The 19,542-nt window shown below is 41.6% G+C and overlaps 1 protein-coding gene across 1 annotated transcript in view; it reads right to left on the bottom strand.

The window, feature by feature from the left end:
- Window positions 1-19,542, bottom strand: part of DMRT1 (doublesex and mab-3 related transcription factor 1) — a gene marked incomplete at both ends in the record, with an annotated part of 81,082 nt that overhangs the window by 20,604 nt on the left and 40,936 nt on the right. The window contains one exon of the mRNA XM_081317847.1: window positions 15,328-15,490. Coding sequence (XP_081173973.1) covers window positions 15,328-15,490 — 163 coding nt within the window. The remainder of the gene's footprint in view (window positions 1-15,327; window positions 15,491-19,542) is intronic.

Here is a 19,542-nt window from a genome sequence, read left to right as displayed (position 1 = left end):
TGGACTGTCTTTGTTCTCAAATAGGTACCTGAAGAAATGCCATGAAATTGGGCCCAATGAAGCCTAAAAAACCCTGGGAAAACAGGAATCTATAAGCAGGGACATTAAGTCCTAGGAGAAATTGTTTTTATTTTTGTTCCGTGCTGAACACTGAACTTTGGATGCTGGCTTTAGAGTTTGTTATCCCTATCATGGTACTTTTATTCAAATATAACACCTTCTCTTGATTATCCCAATCTTGGGCTTGTAATCTAGCACCACATACTCCAAAATTGCTTAGGCCTGATGGTGGCATACAGCCATGGTGGTGCAGTGGTTAGAATGCAGTATTGCAGGCTAATTCACTGCCCACTGCCAGCAGTTCGATTCCAAGCAGCTCAAGGTTGTCTCAGCCTTTCATCCTTCTAAGGTCGGCAAAATAAGGAGCCAGATTTTGGGGAGCAATATGCTGACTCTGTAAATTGCTTAGAGAGGGCTGTAAAGCACTGTGAAGCAATATATAAATCTAACTGCTATTGCTATTGCCTAGTCACCTCAGTTAAGGAAAAACGTCATCAGATATGGGTGAAAATCCACTTCAGGTGATTAATGACATCTCTCCACTCAAAAACAGATTGTATCAATGTAGCTACCTGCCAAGATGGACTCAAGTAGAGGAGCTATAAGGCTGGAAATCCAAAGGAATATGTGATTATGTGGACAGATTCATGTACACTACACGGTCACTTTCATCTTTTAATGGGACTTTTGTGGGTTCAAACCTTCTACAGGGAAATGAATTCACAGATTTCTTCACATTAGGCGACTATATTCAGCGCATTGCCTTAAAAGACTATCCAGGTCCTCTTGCTCAATGATAGCAGCAAAGGATATCTAGAAGCTCTCATATGCAGTCTACCTCTCCTTAAACAATCAGACCAGAAAAATGCAGATGTTATATTGTGTCCTGCTCTCATGTATAGCATTCTCCATAACTTCCATGTGTTGTGAGTTCAATTCCTGGTAGAAGGTTTGAACCCCATTGAACAGCATCTGGCTGAAGCTTCTCAGTAAAGGATGAAGTCAGTCACATGTTGCCCCTTGGTAGTCAGTGCAGCTACAAAACATTACACAGGATATAAACTGCATGTAAAAATAGGTAAGTTTCCCTCCCACCCACCTTCAAAATCAGCAGCCTAAGTCATGGAAAATCATTGGAGCAAGACACAATATAATATCTGTATGTTTCTGCTCTAACAGCTTATGGGAAGGTATATATACCATTCTGAGAGCTTCTTCCAAGAACTGAGAGAGAATGATTGGTCCAAACTTACCCAGCTGGTTTTGTGCCTATGGCAGGACAAAAGGTAAAGGTAAAGGTTCCCCCGCACATGCATGCTAGTCGTTTCCAACTCTAGGGGCCGGTGCTCATCTCCGTTTCAAAGCCGAAGAGCCAGCGCTTGTCCGAGGAAGTCTCCGTGGTCATGTGGCCGGCATGACTAGACGCCAAAGGCGCACGGAACACTGTTACCTTCCCACCGTAGTGGTCCCTATTTTTCTACTTGCATTTTTACGTGCTTTCGAACTGCTAGGTTGGCAGAAGATGGGACGAGTAACAGGCGCTCACTCTGTTACGCAGCACTCGGGATTCGACCCGCCAAACTGCCGACCTTCTGATCGACAAGCTCAGCGTCCTAACCCACTGAGCCACCGCGTCCCTTATGGCAGGACTACTATCTCACAATTTCAAGCCTATGGGCTTTAACCACTACACCAAACTGTCTCGTAACTTCTAGTTAAGACAATGGAACAAGTACAAATTGCTTCGAAGTGGTTTGAGAATGACAAAGAGCAGTTTCTTCTCCATCACTCAATGCTAGGCTAGCTTGAACGGTAGACTTATATTTGGAGCAATGTATATTGTGTGTCTTTGGCTTTCCTAGTTTAAGTATCTCCAACTATGACTGCTTTCAAAGTTTCAAGATTTTAGCATGGCTGTTGAGTGAGTGTCCCAGAAAACAGAGGAAGCAGTCTTAAAATCCTGCATTAAATAGAGGAGAAACAAAGATTGTCTATCTTCAATAAAACCAGATTCCAATGCTGTTTTAGAACTTGCGTTATTCAAGTACTTTGTGAGTCACAGAACTTTACATAGCAATACATGCATTAGCCTTTAAAGTGCCACAAGATTCATGATCTTTGACACAAAACACTAAAGGCCCCACTCTGCAACTGTATGTATGAATACCAGTAATTCTCGACTTACAACAGTTTATTTACTGACCATTTGAAGTTACAACAGCACTGAAAAAGTGACTTATGACCATTTTTCACACCTATGACCGCTGCAGCATCCCCAGGGTCACGTGATTTACATTTGGATGCTTGACAACTGGTCCATATTTATGATGATCACAATGCCCCAGGGTCATGTGATCACCTTTTGCGACCTTCTGACAAGCAAAGTCAATGGGGAGGCCACTTAACAACTGTGTGGCTAATTTAACAATTGCAGTGGTTCACTTAACAAATGTGGGAAGAAAAGTCATAAAATGCGGCAAAACTTACTTAACAAATTTCTCACTTAGCAACATAAATTCTAGGCTCAAAACTGTGGTCATACTAGAGACGGGAAGAAATAAATATCTGGTTCATACTGATGGAGCAATTTGATACATATACAGATTTTTAAAATGGCACCTCTGCCTGGCAAAAATCATATAATCTGAAGTAGATTACTGGCAAGATTTAGAAAATAGCAGCTTTGGCATTTGCATGCCTGATCTACTTCAACAGGTCTAGAGGGGAAAGAAATATAATTTATTATAGCTCATTTGGCTCAGCAACAATTGCTTTCTCCGAAAGGAAGAGAGAACAATATAATTGAACATAAGTGCCCTCTTGAGTGGATAAGCCACCGACTGCCTGAGGCGAGAGCTGGTACTGATGTACTACAAGGCATTACAAGAGTGCTGGGTGCTATAGCTAGCAATTATCCTGGTATTTAACCAAATCTATCGCTCATCAGCAAAGCGTTTAGTGCAGTAGTCAGAGCGAGACAAGCTGACATGGAGCACAGTTACTTAACTGTCCCCTGCAGCGATTATGCTGTTCCTTTCCGCAGCTCAAGAGTCATGTCAAATTAAACAACAACACATTGACTTTTCACTTGTAGAAACATTACCAGGTGATTGACAGCTCTGGGATGCTGTAAAGGGGGCGGGCGGGGTTGTCCCCCATCTCATCAACAAACAGAGGTTCCTTATTTGCCAGTCAGCTTTGCTCTCTTTTCACTCCCTTCCCCCTTAAGTAGCTTATTTTCTCATGCATGGTTTTCACTCCCCTTCACTTTGCTTATCTCTGATGGGCTCTTTGTAATCAAGGGCTATTTTTCTGCTGAAGGAGGAACAAAAGTGAAAGTTTGAGTCACAAAGGTATCACTTTTCCTCATGAATCCAAATGCAAAATGGCAAAAAATAAATAAATAAATCAGTATTTCAAAGCTGCAACCATTAAAGAAACAGAAAACTAGCAAAGTAAACCATTGACAGAGAGAACCATTAGTTTATTGTTCTTCTGTGTAGTTCTCTATAGATACAATGCTATCTACCCTTTGTTGATGGGCGTTTTCCTGGTATTTATGTTAGACAACTTTCTACTTCCGTGGTCACACAGACTTCAGCTATAGCAACATTTCTTTACCCCAAGTTTCCATAAAATACTAATGGATCACGGACCGTTTCCAAACAGTACCTCAGTCTGAGGATTGCTATCGGTAACAGCTGCTGGAAGTGCCAAGCAAATAATTCATCTACTTTAATATAAATCTAATTTGTAATAGCTTACGTATAATTGCGCTCTTACTTGCTGTGTGTTTGGTGAGGGTTAACTCATACCCAGCAGGGCTATCTTAATCCCACTAATGCTTCCATTTCTCCAGAAAAATTCTCTTCCTGGAGAATTGGGATTACTTTGGCAAACATGTACATATCTAACATGTACAGACAGCCCTCAACTTACAACCAGTTGCTTAACAACTATTCAGTTACAATGAAACCCCCCCCCAAAAAAAAGAGGATTTATGACCCACATTTGACGTTCTAACAGCCAAGGGTCTCCATGGTCACATTTTAGGCACTTGGAAACTGGACTGCATTCATGGCTGGTTTTGTGGGGGGGGGGGGGTTTGCTGAAAATTGATCTTTACTTCTGGTTTTGGGGCAAAAAAATGCCCATGGAAGATGATGGGTTTGCTTAATGAACACTGCCTTCACTTAATGACTGCTGCAAAAAGATCTGCGCTTAAAAACCAGCACAAATTCCGATCATTTATGGTGGTAATTCTGGTCAAAGTTTAATATAGAGAGCTATAAATATTTATCTACAAGTAGTCCTCCACCTAAAACAAGAATTAAATTTCTGTTGTTAAGCAAAGTATTTGTTAAGTGAGCTGTGCCCTATTTTACGACCTTTTTTGTCACAGTTGTTAAGTGAATCATACAATCGTTAAGTGAAACCAGCTTACAGCATTGATTTTGCTCGTTTGGAGGCCAGGTGGGGGGAAAAATCACAGAGCAATCGCATGACCCTGGGATGCTGCAACCGTCATAAATACTGGCCGGTTGTCTAATGCCTGAATTCTGACTTACGTATGTGACCATGGGGTTACTGTGATGGTCCAAACTGCGAGGACTTGTAGTAAGTCACTTTTTTCAGTGCCATTGTAACTTTGGTCACTAAATGAATGGTTGCAAGTAAAGGACTATCTCTAGTCCTTACCAGCATCAGACCCACATCTTAGAATACAAAATCAGGAGCCCAGCCTTCTTCCAGTTCATCATCGGCACCACCAACCACATTCTCACTGGACCCAGAAGGATTATGTAGGCAAGTCAATATTGCCAACACTTTTTTTTCTCACTACTTCCACATTTGGCTTAAAGAGAAAGAGGACACAAGAAACAGGTCTGGCCATACTAACAAGCAGGAGAACAAGTGGGAAGCACTCAGAAAGGGAAGCCATTGCATCAATCGTGACATGAGTGAATTCAGTCAGCCAAGATGCTCTCACATATAGGAGGTAATGGAACTGTGTACCATTTTTCCTGTGGCTTAAAATAAATCTGTGTTTGTTGATCTATCTTGTCCCACGCTCTCAGGTAAAAGCTGGAAATACTAGGAAATCTATTCTCTACATTGCTTCTCTCCCTTCTTCTCTTGCCATTTTCTGTCTTTATTCTTGGATTGAGAAGACAAAGACAAAATTTCCACACAAAGGGCTGAGTTCGGCTTAGGTCACTAACCTCTGGTTTCCTACCTCATATTTAAAAAACTTGTCATTTAAAATATCAATGCATAATAATCTTAAGGACAGTGTCAGGCAAATGAAACAGGGAAATTAGAAATCTATAGTCCTCCTAACGCTGCTGGACTACAACTTCTATTCGTCGTCACTTGACGTACCCTACAGTACACTTGAAGACAGAGGTTGTTTATTTTTTCTATTAGAAATTCAAGACCACAGTGTAATTTACAGTGTTGGCAATTTTGGATAAAATTGCATAAATCCTTGCAATTTGCTACTGAGTATATCTTGTTAAAAAACAAGCTAGCAATCTTATCATTTTAAAAATGGTCTAAGAATACTTCTAGGCAGGTGGTTCTCAATTCACAATAAAAAAACATTGCATAGGTCTTGTCTTTCCATCCGTGGATGAGATAAAGTTATAAATTGCAAGCCTCCGTAATCTAATTTTCCTGACTTTTTTCTTCTATAGAGAAGAAGGCAATGTGATTAAGCAATCAAACGCATCCTGCAAAATTTGATCAATGCTTTGCACAGCAAAATATGAGAGAATTCTTTTTTATCTAAACTTTGGTGCACAGACTATAAAGCTGGCATCCTCATGGAATGGCTACAATGATTGGAAAACAATATAAACGCCCATGTTTAAAAGCAATATGACTGAAAATTTAAGATACGAGTTCTGGTAAACAATGTCACCTAGTTTTATAGTAAAGGAGTTATAGCAGAAGAGTTAGAGCATTATATTTTTGTTGATGGATTTTATACGTTTATCAATGATAGCAGCTAACAAGGCTTGCCAGCATTTCAGTTAAAACATAAGTAAACTTATGAATAATCAGCAGTAAGTATATAAACAACAGAAAATAGTGATCAGAATGAAAAAAGTACAGAAATTAATATTGCCATCTACATATAAGTAACCCAAGGACAGCTAAATATGTATTCCTACCATACGATTCATTCCTCCATCCAGTTTTCCAGCTGTATGAATGAAAGCAAATTATATATTATCTAAAAACACACATATACACATACACACACACATATATGTATATACATATATATACATATGTGTGTGTATACATACATATATATGTGTATATGTATGTGTGTATATATATATATAGGTATATGTTTACAAGTCTATATGTTTTTAAATTATATATATATATATATATATATATATATATATATATATATATATATATATATATATATATATATATATATATATATATAACTTTTCAGTCTTGAGAAAACAAAAGCTATCCTCATATAACAGCCAAATTCCTACATAACTCAATTTCGACATCTCATCTGGTGTGAACTGCACTCATTCCTAGTGTAAACCCCACCGCGCTGTGCAATGATATACTGTAATGTCACCTCGCAATCTGGATTTACTATAAAGGGCTTCTGACGAGTTTCAGAGCAGTAAACATTGCAGCGAGGTGTATTTCACACTGAGCTGGTTTTTATGAAGAACACTTCACCGCCCAGCCACAGCACCCAGATGATGAATGGTGAAAGATGCGTGACAAGCTTCATCATTGTTTGTAAATCTTAACTGTTCCCGCTCACTAACTCTGCAGGCAATTTTCAAAGATAGCGGCCGACAGAAGGACAGCACAGCTCTCCTGAAGGTTATTCAACTTGTACTTGGCCTAAGCGCTGCCTCTGAGGAGGTCTGCACTGAAAAATAACTTTCTGGTTATCAAAACAGCAACCCTGAGGATACATTAATGGGAGCCAACTGAAGGTCTAAGTAATTTTGAATACCAAGCACTAAACTCTCAAGCAAATAAGCAAAGTTGTCCCAAATGATTTCGATGATCACTCTGAGCATTAGTTATTCTGGGAGGATCACTTTTAATCTTTCAGTGTCTGATTATTTACATTATGAGAATTACAAGATTGATTTGACTCTTTATTACCTTGAATCAATGACCTATTCAAAACTTAGTAGGAACCCAGGGAGATTTTTAGCCTTTCCTCTTTGCTTACTGTCTTCCTTGGGTTAACAGAAACACTAAACTTAACTAATAATCATTTAATATGGGAAAAATGGGTGATTAGAATGCTCTGACTTCCCACTACAGCACTCCATACTGGGGGAGTCAGCAGCATGCTTGAATTTTCAGATCTGTATTAGTAAGATGAGTTCAAAAGTCATAGCATGCATGTCATAAGCTTGAGATTATATCCTGCCATTGTTTTTACAAATAAGTCAAGGTGGTGAACATATCAAACACATCTTCCTCCTTCTGTTTCTCCTCACAACAGCAACCCTGTGAGATGAGTTGGGCTGAGAGGGAATGGCTGGACCATAGTCACCTAGCTCGCTTTCATGGCTAAGGTGGGACTAGAATTCATGGTCTCCCACTTTCTAGTCTGATGTCTTAACCACTAAACCAAACTGGCTTTATGGCCCCCATGACTGGGTTGGAGGTGTTTGATGCACATTCCACTAGTCTTTGAGATGGTAGACTACATAAAAAGCTACTATTATAGCAGCCCTATGGAAAGCTTTTCCGAGCATATCTATCTGGTTGCTGTGATTCCTCTTCTGATGCTCACTGAAATCTTAATTTTTGATAGACTTTAGATTTTGCTCCTTTTTAAACATGGTTTGAACTGCATTTTAAATACTGTTTTCTTTTTATATGTTTGTAGGCACACTTTAGTTATGTTCAGGACTCTGTTTAAAGCTGAGGTATGGTAAGCCGTTTGTGCTTGTATTATTTTTCTTTTATCCCTTAATAATAATAGAAAAATTAAAATTGAGAAGCCACCATACTAGGATCAAGGCATTAACCCTTTACAAATGATCTTATCCACCAGAAAAATACAGAGATTTTAAGCCAAAAAGCTGCTTTGGGGTGGGGGTGGTATGGGGACACTCAAAAATCAGCTGCTTTCTCTGGGACTGCAAACTTCCCTACCAAGCACAATCTCCTATACAATCCCACAAAAATAAGCACCTGGTTGAACTTGCAGGCAGATGCTTCCATATTCCAAAATACAAAATGCTGCATAGCTCTAACACCGTGTTGCCCCTTTCAATCCTATTCACAAATTAATTACCAACAATAGCTAGAGTTTCAGGAGTTAAGCAGAATACAATTCACGGCTTATAAGGAAGTAGTGTAATCAGGAAGTGTCAGTTAAATGCTTTGCCAGCAAGCAAGACAGAACATGTAAATTCCATATCACCTCTACATATGCTCCTCTTTCAGGATTGTTTCCATGGGTATCAATTAAACCAGTCCATAATTACATTTATTTACTCTCCATTCAGAAATTGGAGTGGGGGGAGTAAAAGAAATAACTTCTAACTACTAACTAGTTTGGAATTTTGCTTCAGTTGGGCACAAACTGCCCAGTTTGCCTTGAGGTCCTGGGAGAGTGTGTGTGTGTGTGTATCTATCTATCTATCTATCTATCTATCTATCTATCTATCTATCTATCTATCTATCTATCTATCTATCTATCTATCTATTCTACACACACACACACACACACACACACACACACACACACACACACAGAGTTGAATAGACCTAGTCCTCTTAATTGCCTAATGAAATCTCCTTCTCTCTAACATGCAGCAGCAGCAGCAATGGGAGAACCTCTTTGACAAATTCCTTTTTTGATGACCCTGTAATGCCTTAATTCAGGACCATAGCATTCAATTAAATTCCCCAAGCTCTAGTGACCATGGTCCCCAAGTTCTTGAAGCCTCACTGCAAAGCCTCCTCTTCCCTTGCCATCACACTGCTAGAAAGAGGAAGAGAGGAACAATTTCTGACTCTGTGGTTCTCAGTCCTCCTGATGTCACAGAACATAATCTGAACATTTACAAGGCTTTAGGAGTTAAACAATTCCAAAGGCAAGTTGAATCGATTAGCAAGGAATCACTAAAAATAAAACCGAGGAGGACTGCCCTGTGTGCCAGTTGGGCCTGTTCGTGGATGAGGGGGCCTTGTCAAGATCACTAAAACCTTGCACCATTCAGAAGCTACAAATGGTCCAGAATACAGTGGCATGGTATCAGTAGTTATTAGTGCGCTCCTGTGACACTGCTATTTTATGAGCTGCACTGGCTCTCAGGAAGCTTCCAGGTGAAATTTAAGGTGCTGGTTACAACCCTCCTCATGGCACAGAGCTTGACTCACCATAAGACTTAACAGATTAGAAAGCGTAAGGGGCAGACTTTTTGGTGTTTGTATGTGGGGAACAACTTCTCTAGAGCCTTTCCCAAGAGAAATAAATACATGTAACTTCATCTTAAACAATTTATCCTTGAATTGAGTGTTATTCCACAGAAGCACATTCTTTTTTCTTTTTCTCTGTAACAACATGTAAGTGATGTGTCATTGCCATATTCTGGAATATTCCTTCAACTTCTCCATCTAATCCAAAGCCTCCCATTCAAACATCTGATCCTGCTTATTACCTAAGTCTTAAGACTACAGATGGCCCTTGATTTATGACTGATTGCTTGACAGTTTGAAGTTATGACAGACCTCCCAGGGGGTACTTACAACCCAGTTCCTAAGTTCCAATGGCCAGCCTGCCTCCCCCCCCATGGTCACATGCCACATGGCAGGTGCTAGGCAACATTTGCAGCATCCCATGGTCATGTGACTGCAGTTTGCAACAGTTTTGCTGGAAACTGAGATTTATTTCCAATTTTCAGCTAAATTGCCCCACAGCAAAGTAAGACTTTACTTTTCTAGTGACGTTAAAAATGGTCATAAAATTGGGTTGGTGGTCTGCTTTACAACCATCATGTCCAATGACTATGACGGGCAGTTCCATTACAACTGTTAAGTCGAGGATTGCCTGTAGCCATATTTGACTAGCTGCTGCCACCACAGACAGATTGGTAAGATTTGCATCTTGCCTTCACTCCAGGAATTCAGGATAGCATACATCCAGTTTTGGTCACCACGATGTAAAAAAGATGTTGAGATTCTAGAAAGGGTACAGAGAAGAGCAACAAAGATGATTGGGGGACTGGAGGCTAAAACATATAGGGAACAGTTGCTGGAATTGGGTAGGTGTAGTTTAACGAAGAGAAGGGTGAGGGGTGACATGATAGCAGTGTTCCAATATCTCAGGGGCTGCCACAAAGAAGAGGGAGTCAAGCTATTCTCCAAAGCACCTGAAAGCAGGACAAGAAGCAACGGATGGAAACTAGTCAAGGAGAGAAGCAACCTAGAACTAAGGAGAAACTTCCTGACAGTTAGAACAATTAACCAGTGGAACAACCTGCCTCCAGAAGTGGTGAATGCTCCAACACTGGAGGTTTTTAAGAAGAGACTGGACAGCCATTTGCCTGAAATGGTACAGGGTTTCCTGCCTGAGCAGGGGGTTGGACTAGATGACCTCCAAGGTCCCTTCCAACTTATTATTATTATTATTATTATTATTATTATTATTATTATTATTATTATTATTATTATTATTATTATTATTATTATTATTATTATTATTATTATTATCCCTGTGAGGTAGTTTAGGCTGAAGGTAAGTAGCTCAAGTGAGCTTTGGTTATGGGAGTGGACTTGAACTTGTGTCTTCCCAGCTACTTGACTTTGACTGAGCTCAAGTTAAGAAGAGATGAACCTCTTTAATACATAGCTGGGATACAATATCCTTGACTTTGTTTTTAATGACATGTTGTACTAATTTGAAATTATACTTTAGTCTCATTTGTTGCTCTAATGTAAGACATGTTAGAATGACTATCTAAGAGGATAAGCCAGGTGATTGGCAACAACTGAGGACAGAGGTAGAATAGGAATCAGCAATGAGGACAAACTTTCACACCATATAATTTTATGCTCCCTCAAGGATAGGAAAGAAGAGAAAGGCCCTAAAAGACTTGCAGAAAAAGGATTCGTTCCTCAATGCTGTCATCTCTGGCTAGCACTGAACAAGAAGAAAGCCACAAATTGACTCAACATTATTGGCTGATTTATCTAGGGCACTTCTGTATGGTGGTGGATGTGGTGAACAGAATTTAATTTAATTTAATTTAATAATATTTATATACCGCCCTTCTCCCTGAGGACTCAGGGCGGTTCACAGGGCAAAAGTCAAATACAAAGTACAAACATTAAAAAGAGATTAAATAATTGCCCAAGTTAAAACAATTAATACAATAATAAAACCCCAAAAATAAAATTAAGAGTACAAAAAAAATAAAAACCCCACCAATCCCCATCAGGCTAGGCCGGCTTGTACAAACAAAAACGTCTTGAGATCGCGACGAAAGGAGCGAAGATCGGGCGCCATCCGGAGCTCTACCGGCAACTGATTCCACAGCTCCGGAGCGCCCACAGAGAAGGATCTCCCCCTGGGCGCCACCAATCGACATTCTCTGATCGGTGGCACCCTGAGGAGGCCCTCTCTGTGGGAACGCACAGGGCGCAGGGAGCTTGATGCCGGCAGCAGATGTTCCCTAAGGTACTCCGGCCCCATGCCATGAAGGGCTTTGAACACCATTACCAGTACCTTGAATCTCACCCGGAAGGCAACTGGCAACCAATGCAGCTCACGGAGCAAAGGTGTAACGTGGGAGTATCGGGAGACTCCCAACACAACTCTCGCGGCTGCATTCTGTACCAGTTGGAGCTTCCGGGTGGTCCTCAAGGGCAGCCCCATGTAGAGAGCGTTGCAGTAGTCCAGACGAGAGGCCACGAGCGCATGAGTGACCGTGCATAAATCATCCCGGCTAAGATAGGGCCGCAACTGGCGCACCAGGCGAACCTGGGCGAAAGCCCCCCTAGTCACAGCTCCTATATGGTCTTCCAAGGTGAGCCGTGAATCTAGGAGGACTCCCAAGTTGCGAGCCCTATCTACGGGGGGTAATAGTTCACCCCCCATAGCAAGAGGTGGAATGTCCGAATAGACCCGGGATGAAGATATGCAAAGCCACTCAGTCTTGTCGGGGTTGAGTTGAAGTCTGTTCCTCCCCATCCAGACCCGAACCGCCTCCAGGCAACGGGACATCACGTTGAGGGCATCACTGGGGTGGTTTGGGGTCGAAAAGAAAAGTTGGGTATCATCCGCGTACTGATGATACCCAACTCCAAAACCACGAATGATCTCACCCAGCGGTTTCATGTAGATGTTGAACAGGAGAGGCGAGAGGACCGACCCCTGAGGAACTCCACAAACGAGAGACCTCGCGGTCGACCTCTGCCCTCCTGCCAACACCGACTGCGAACGTCCCTGGAGATAGGAGGAGAACCACTGTAAAACTGTGCCTCCCACTCCCAGTCCCCTGAGACGCCGCAGCAAGATACCATGGTCGATGGTATCGAAAGCCGCCGAGAGGTCTAATAGGACTAGAACAGAGGAATATCCCCTGTCCCGAGCCCTCCAGAGATCATTCACCAGCGCGACCAATGCCGTCTCCGTGCTGTGCCCGGGCCTGAAACCCGATTGGTACGGGTCTAGATAATCCGCTTCATCCAGGACCAGAGGGAGCTGATGTGCCACCACACTCTCAACAACCTTCGCAAGAAAGCGAAGGTTGGAGACAGGACGAAAGTTGTTCAATACAGCTGGGTCCAAGGCAGGCTTCTTGAGGAGAGGCCTCACCACCGCCTCTTTCAAGACGGCGGGGAAGCTACCCTCACCCAAAGAAGCCGATATAACTGCCTGGAACCAGCTGCGTGTCCTCTCCCGGGCTGCATAGACCAGCCAGGAAGGGCACGGGTCCAGTAAACATGTGGTGGTGCTCAGCCTCCCCATGATCCTGTCCACTTCCTCCGGAGTCACAGAATCAAACTCATCCCAGGTGGTATCGACAAGACCGCCCGTGTCCTGATCGCCAGACTCTGCCCAGTCAGAGTCCAGACCGGTCCGAATCCGAGCGATTTTGTCCGACAGATGCTGGTTAAACTCCTCGGCACGACCCTGCAAGGGATCCTCCCTCACCTCCTGCTAGAATGCTAGCAGAGGGCCGATACTGATTGTTGGTCAGCTGAGGTGAGCATTGTTGGATTCTGGTGAGGGTTCAAAACAGCTGCCAGGAGGACAAATGGGGCTATTGCGGATCTGAAAGTTTGGGAGAGGTAGAAATGGGTAGTGTTGTAGAGTGGTGCTTTCAATCCAGTCTCCTGGTTTCTGAGATTTCACCTGATATTAATCCCATAACTTGACACCCATCTCTATAAGCTTAAGGAACAGAAACCCGATTGAAATTGAATTCTAGGAGGTTACGTTTTGTGTTCAACACAATACTGCAATCTGTGCTATGCAGAGGCAGCAATAAACTGGCTATCAATGGAAACTGGACTGGAATCTATAGAAGCTATAAATACATGGTCTTCTTCAAAGTAGTAACTTAACATTTTGGCAGCAATATGAAAATGGCTTGTCAATGGGTTTTTTCCCCTGAGTTTTTTTTAAATATCACTTTAGTCTACAACTGTAAACATGTGGAGGTATCCCATCCAAATACTGAACGATTACAACCCATTTCAATTTTGTGCCAGACAAGGTCGCCACGTGCTGCCATCTACTGAGATCTTTAAGCTATAAAGTTGTTAGAATTCTGACATTCACATGTGGGAGTAGCAAATAAAGAGAGAATGAACAAGTGGTATCCTTCAAATCTTTATATTTTGATTTCAAAACATGTACAGGTAGTCCTCGACTTACAACCACAATTGAGCCCAAAATTTCTGTTGTTAAATGAGACATTTGTTAAGTGAATTTTGCCCTATTTTATGACCTTTCTTGCCAGTTGTTAAGTGAATCATTGCAACTGATAAGTTAGTAACCTGGTTGTTATATGAATCTGGCTTCCCCATTGGCTTTGCTTGTCAGAAGGCTGTAAAACGGGGATCACATGACCCAGGGATGCTGCAACGGTCATAAGCATGAATCAGCTGGCAAGCATCTGAATCATGATCACATGATCATAGGGATGCTGCCCAGAACGGAGTTCCGGCACCTTTTTTGGATGGAATCTTGTAGGGTAGGCAAAGCAGGTTGTATGACGTGTGTGAGTTCTGGTACTTTTTTTTTTTAACAAAAAAAGCACTGGTCATAAGTCACTTTTTTCAGTGCCGTTGTAAGTTCAAATGGTCACTAAATGAGCTGTTGTAAGTCAAGGACTACCTGTACAGAGTTCAACACTTTCTACATTTTTATTGCAAACACAGAGAAGACTGGAGACTTATGTCTGCCTCTAAAATAGAAATGTACACAGCGTGCCTGAAACAATAACTGTATTATGGAAGATACAGAGAAATTATTGGAAGGATCAACCCAAAAATGTGCCGTATGATTTTGTATTCACAACTTTCCAAAGCGTACTTTTTGTTTCTCAGGTTGGCAGGTCACCCTGCTATGGAAAAATACTTTGTCAGAGCTGAAAAAAGTCTGCTTGAATTCAGTAAATTACATCTCCCTGCTTGCCTGTTGCTGATTGATGGACTAACTTAGGGAACAATATCAGAATCTGGAATATTGTTTGGACAAGTAGTCAATAGTGATGGAAAACATTGAATTTTTTGCAATTCAAAAATGCACAAGGTAAACAATTCTCCTCCTTCAAATTCCTACAAACAACCTTTTCCAACTACCGTAGATGCCCACCAGATTGATTGGAGAACAGCTCCCAGATTTCCTTTGCCAGTCTGCTACATACGGAGGGCAGGGTGTTGAGAAGAAGGAGTAAAATACTGGCCCCCCACCAAGGATTTATCTATTGCAACGTGTGGAAGAAGGATTTAGTGCTATGCTAGCAGCTGCAGGCCGCAAAACCACACATATTTTCAAGTAGGAAGATGTCCCTAAGCACAAACATAACCCAAAACTTGGAAATGGTTATTCTCTTAAGAAAGGGATAAGGCTGGAGGGGAAAAAATGATTATCATAAAATGAAAGTAAGCATTCAGAAAAATTTAATAAAATGTTATCTATTTCCAATGTTACCCTGCCTCTACTCAGTCAGCCACTGGCCTTTTAGCAGAAGGCCCAAAACCTCTTCCCATGACAGTTAACAAGATGCTTACCATTTGTTTTTGTTTCAGAGTAAGAAGGATTCTCCTCAAAAGTAAAAATTTGGGGAACACAGGCAGGGGCCCCAACACTCTGTCCCAAGTAAGAGCCGGAGGGATAGTAAGAATGCATCCTGTACTGGGAACTCAAGCTGTGCCGACCTTCTGGGCTTTTCACCTGTTAGGAGAAAGAGCAGAAAGAGCACATCATACAAGCAGGCAAAGAGAAAACCTACATCGGATGGGGGAAATTTTCCTTACCCCAAAGTATATTTTTGGCTTATTGCCATGCTTTCCTCCCACTGAATTCATCCCTGGAACTCTCTGCCTGAGAACATTAAACCTGAAATGTTTTAATTTCTTCCTATGTCAACAACTTCAGTGTTACTTCTGGAAAGCCATTTTGAAGCCTGAAGTGGTTCCCAGGTCTTCACAGCAGTGAAGTGCACCTCAGAAAGGCCACCCTGCCGACAACACTATTCATATTTATCTTTGTATAGTTTTTCCATTTTTTTTATGATTGTAAGCTGCCCAGAGTTACCTTGAGGTAAGATGGGTGGCCAACAAATTTAATAAATAAATAAATAAAAATGTGGTTGCTACTGCTCATGGTTTTGCAGATTTTGGATTGTGCTTCAAATGTCTCCAGCCCTTCTTTGATTAGCAACGATGAGGAGATCCAAGTGGTATGAGGAAAGAGCTATGGCTGGAGTGCTTTCAATTCTCTTCCAAGCAATCCAGTTTCCAACTTTCACATGAGGACACCGCTGTAAAAGGATCTGTTGTCTCCAGTAAAAACTAAGTAAGGATATACATACTGCCCTGATTCCTACCTTTGTACATTATTCAGTCTCTCAAACTGATCAACACTTTATTGCAGGGCTGTCAAACAGGCAATTTATTCTCAGGCAAACTAGCTTCCGTGTGTGAGAAAATATAAGCGGTTTACAAATTTAGGACAAGTGTAAAAATGCCAAGTAAAGCCTTAATTTCAGAATGAGCTATCCCATTTCAAACCCTAATCTTCTCTTAGCCAAGAAGACATTCTGGCTGCATGAAAACAAAGGATTTGCACATCTCAGATGAATGTGTTACAGATCTTGTCCAAACCAGGAAGACACTTCTAAACTCAGTGGCGTAGCGTGGGGGGTGCAGGGGGGGCGGGCCGCACCGGGCGCAACATCTGGGGGGGGGCGCGCTCGCACTGAGCTGCTCAGGGAGCCCCAAGGGCTGCACAGAGTCGGCTTGGCTCCGCTCTCGAGCTGCTCTTTCTTGCAAAGCGAAACGAGTCCGGCAGGTGAGATGGGCGGCCACATAAACTGAATAAAATAAATAGAAGTGCCCAACTCTCCGCCCAGGCTCAGGCCAACCGCAAGCGCCCCGCAGGCGCCCCGGCAGGCTTGGCCGAGCGAAGACGGACCCGCCGGCCGGCTGGCCTAGCTTCGTGCGCATGCGTGGCTTTATTTAGCGGGGCTCACGTGCGAGCTTGAATGCAGCGGCTCTTGCAGGTCGGAGCCCCGCCCAGCCGCCCTCGAGAGGGACCCGGAAGCATCCCGCATGTGTGCGACTCTTCTTGGAAAGTCTACACCGCTGCGGGGCGCATCTTTTCGGCGGTGCCATGACGTCACCGGGTTAGGGGGCGCAAATTGCCCCGGGTGCTGACAACCCACGCTACGCCACTGTCTAAACTACAGAGTGCATCTACAGAGTACAACTACAGAGTACAAATTGCAGCAAAGTAAAATAGCATTCACGTACGAGTACACAAAGAAAAGGTATACATGGGAGAATTGTACATTTCAATGGACACTGTTTATATGGTACATTTTCAGGCTTCGTGTATATGCTTTCTGCTGAATTTTTTAAGACCAGGCAAAAGTCTCTCTCTCTCTCTTATCTCACAAGGTTGTTATGGAAAAAGTAGGAAGCCAGAGTATTAGTTATATTCGCCACCTACTACTTCATACTTATATTCCTGTTATTCATATATTCATAGTTAGTCATAAGTTGAGGACTACCTGTATAGGAGGTTACCAATTTACTAGAACTCTGAATCATATCCCTTGTATTTTTCAATCATGAAGAAAATTGGAGAGATGCTTCTTAGGGCAACTTTTTTGTACAAGCTGTTTTTTCAAGGCTGCTGTTCATGATCTCCTTTTACTTTGCTGTGAAAAAAATATCTCTATTTCCTTCTGTGGGTTTTTTTTGTGCACCCTCTAAAAATAATAACTGCAAAAGGATAACATAATTTCAGAAGCGATAAATTGCACCACTACCCACTGGTGCTTAAAGGTTTTACCTTATGTAGGCAATGACCTGTTTCCTTTTGAGCCTTCTTGTGCTTCTCCCATTTCTTATTCTTTAAAAAAGCCAACTAATTTCCCAGGATCCAATGAATTATTACAACTATTACTAGAAGTATATGCTCCTTGCCTAGAAAGATATGGTTTATAATCTTATTATCTGCACCAAGCCTGTGAACCACAATACGACCGACAGACAGAGAGGCGAGACAAGGCTTTGCAAACTATGTGTTGAATTAACCACTTGAAAAAACTAAAAAGCTTTCATTTTTGTTTTATTAAAGTATTTAGAATATATATAACGCAGTAAATCTGAACCATAAGGTTTCCTTTTTATAGAGTTTAGTTACTCTATTTTATATTAACAATAAAAACTAGCTAAGCATTAAAATGTTTGACCTTAGTGTGGTATTCATGAAACGGACCCAGATGATCACCTTTAATGCTGACAGTGAATTCTTTTAGCTTGACAATGAACATGTGTGCTTCAGTGTGCCATGTATGTTTCAAAAACATACAATTAGCTCTGGGGATAAGAGGAGAAGGCAGTAAGATTTAAGAGAGAGGCACTTTAATCTTCCTATCTAGGAAATAAACACTTTCGAAGCAACTATACCAAATAAATCATGACTTTTGTAAATTTCCTCTTACCTATTCTTGTTTCACAGTCAAGGCAGATATGAGGTTCAGAAAAGCTGGGTTGTACATCCCAGATATTAAGAAATCCATTACTGGACACATTACAGTGGGATGCTACTTCTGCCAACCTATTGTTTCAACAAAGCCTCTCAAAGGAAATCTATCCATGTACAAGAACCTTGTTGCCTCTTGCTGAACTAAACATACTGTTCAATAGCTGGTTATATTTTCCCATATTATCCTCTTATGGACTGACTGTGGTAATCACCTACCGAAACATTCTCTAACACGACACCATCCAGATACATTGGAATGGTAAATACTAGCAAGCAAATTTGCTAGAATTCGGAGAGTTTCAATACATCTTAAATGTGTGAAGGTAAGAAAGGTTCCTTTAGGGCAGAGGTCCCAAACCTTTTGGGCACCAGCAACCAGTTACATGGAGAATTTTTCCGTGGACCAGAAGGTGTGTGATTTTGTGTGCTGCTTGCATCCCACGGATTGGGCTTTGCTTGTTTGTGCGGACTGGTTGCTGGCATACCACTGCCTGGTACTGGTCCACGGACCAGGGGTTTGGGACCCCTGCTCTAGGGTAATTTATTCCAAAAAGATGCTCTTGAATTCTGCAGATTTCAATTTCCAGAACCCCAGACAATATGGCTGTTGGTGAGGGTCAAGACACCATATCAGGAGATTGCCCAAACTGGCAAAACTGCTCTGGAATTCAGAATTATATGGAATCATTATAAAATAAGGATTATCGTAAGTACTTCTTACTACCATAATTACTTTTCAGTTTTAGTTCTAAAGCCCCGAGTGACTTTTTCACCATTAAAAGATATACAGTGATGCTGTGCTTGCCTCCCATGGATTCTAAGTTGACAATGTAATTTTCATACAAAAGGACCATCTGTATCTGTCCCACCTTGACAGACAAACTCAATTAACCTTTGCTATTCTCTTCCAATCTACCCTTTTAGACAAAAGCAGTGATCCACAAACAATACGTTACCTTCAGAATCTCAACCACTGTGACACCAAGAGATATAGTCCTATCAGCAGTATCGGAAAATAAACAACTTAGATTAGTTTCTCTAAGAAATATGGATTATATTCATGTCACACTTGAGCTGTCAGAAACATTAGGTTACTTTTAGCATAAATCTGCGTAGCATAGTGTACGATATGCTGTCTGAATGGCAAACCAGAACGGATTCAAGTTGCTGACATAATTCAACTACATTAATATTAAATCCAATGTTTAAATTATAATTGGCTGGCTTAT

Source organism: Vipera berus, assembly GCF_964194415.1.
Source record: "Vipera berus genome assembly, chromosome: 2".
Classification (NCBI taxonomy): domain Eukaryota; kingdom Metazoa; phylum Chordata; class Lepidosauria; order Squamata; family Viperidae; genus Vipera; species Vipera berus.
The sequence above is the reverse complement of the archived record's forward strand: the minus strand, read 5'-3'. Positions and strand labels throughout refer to the sequence as shown.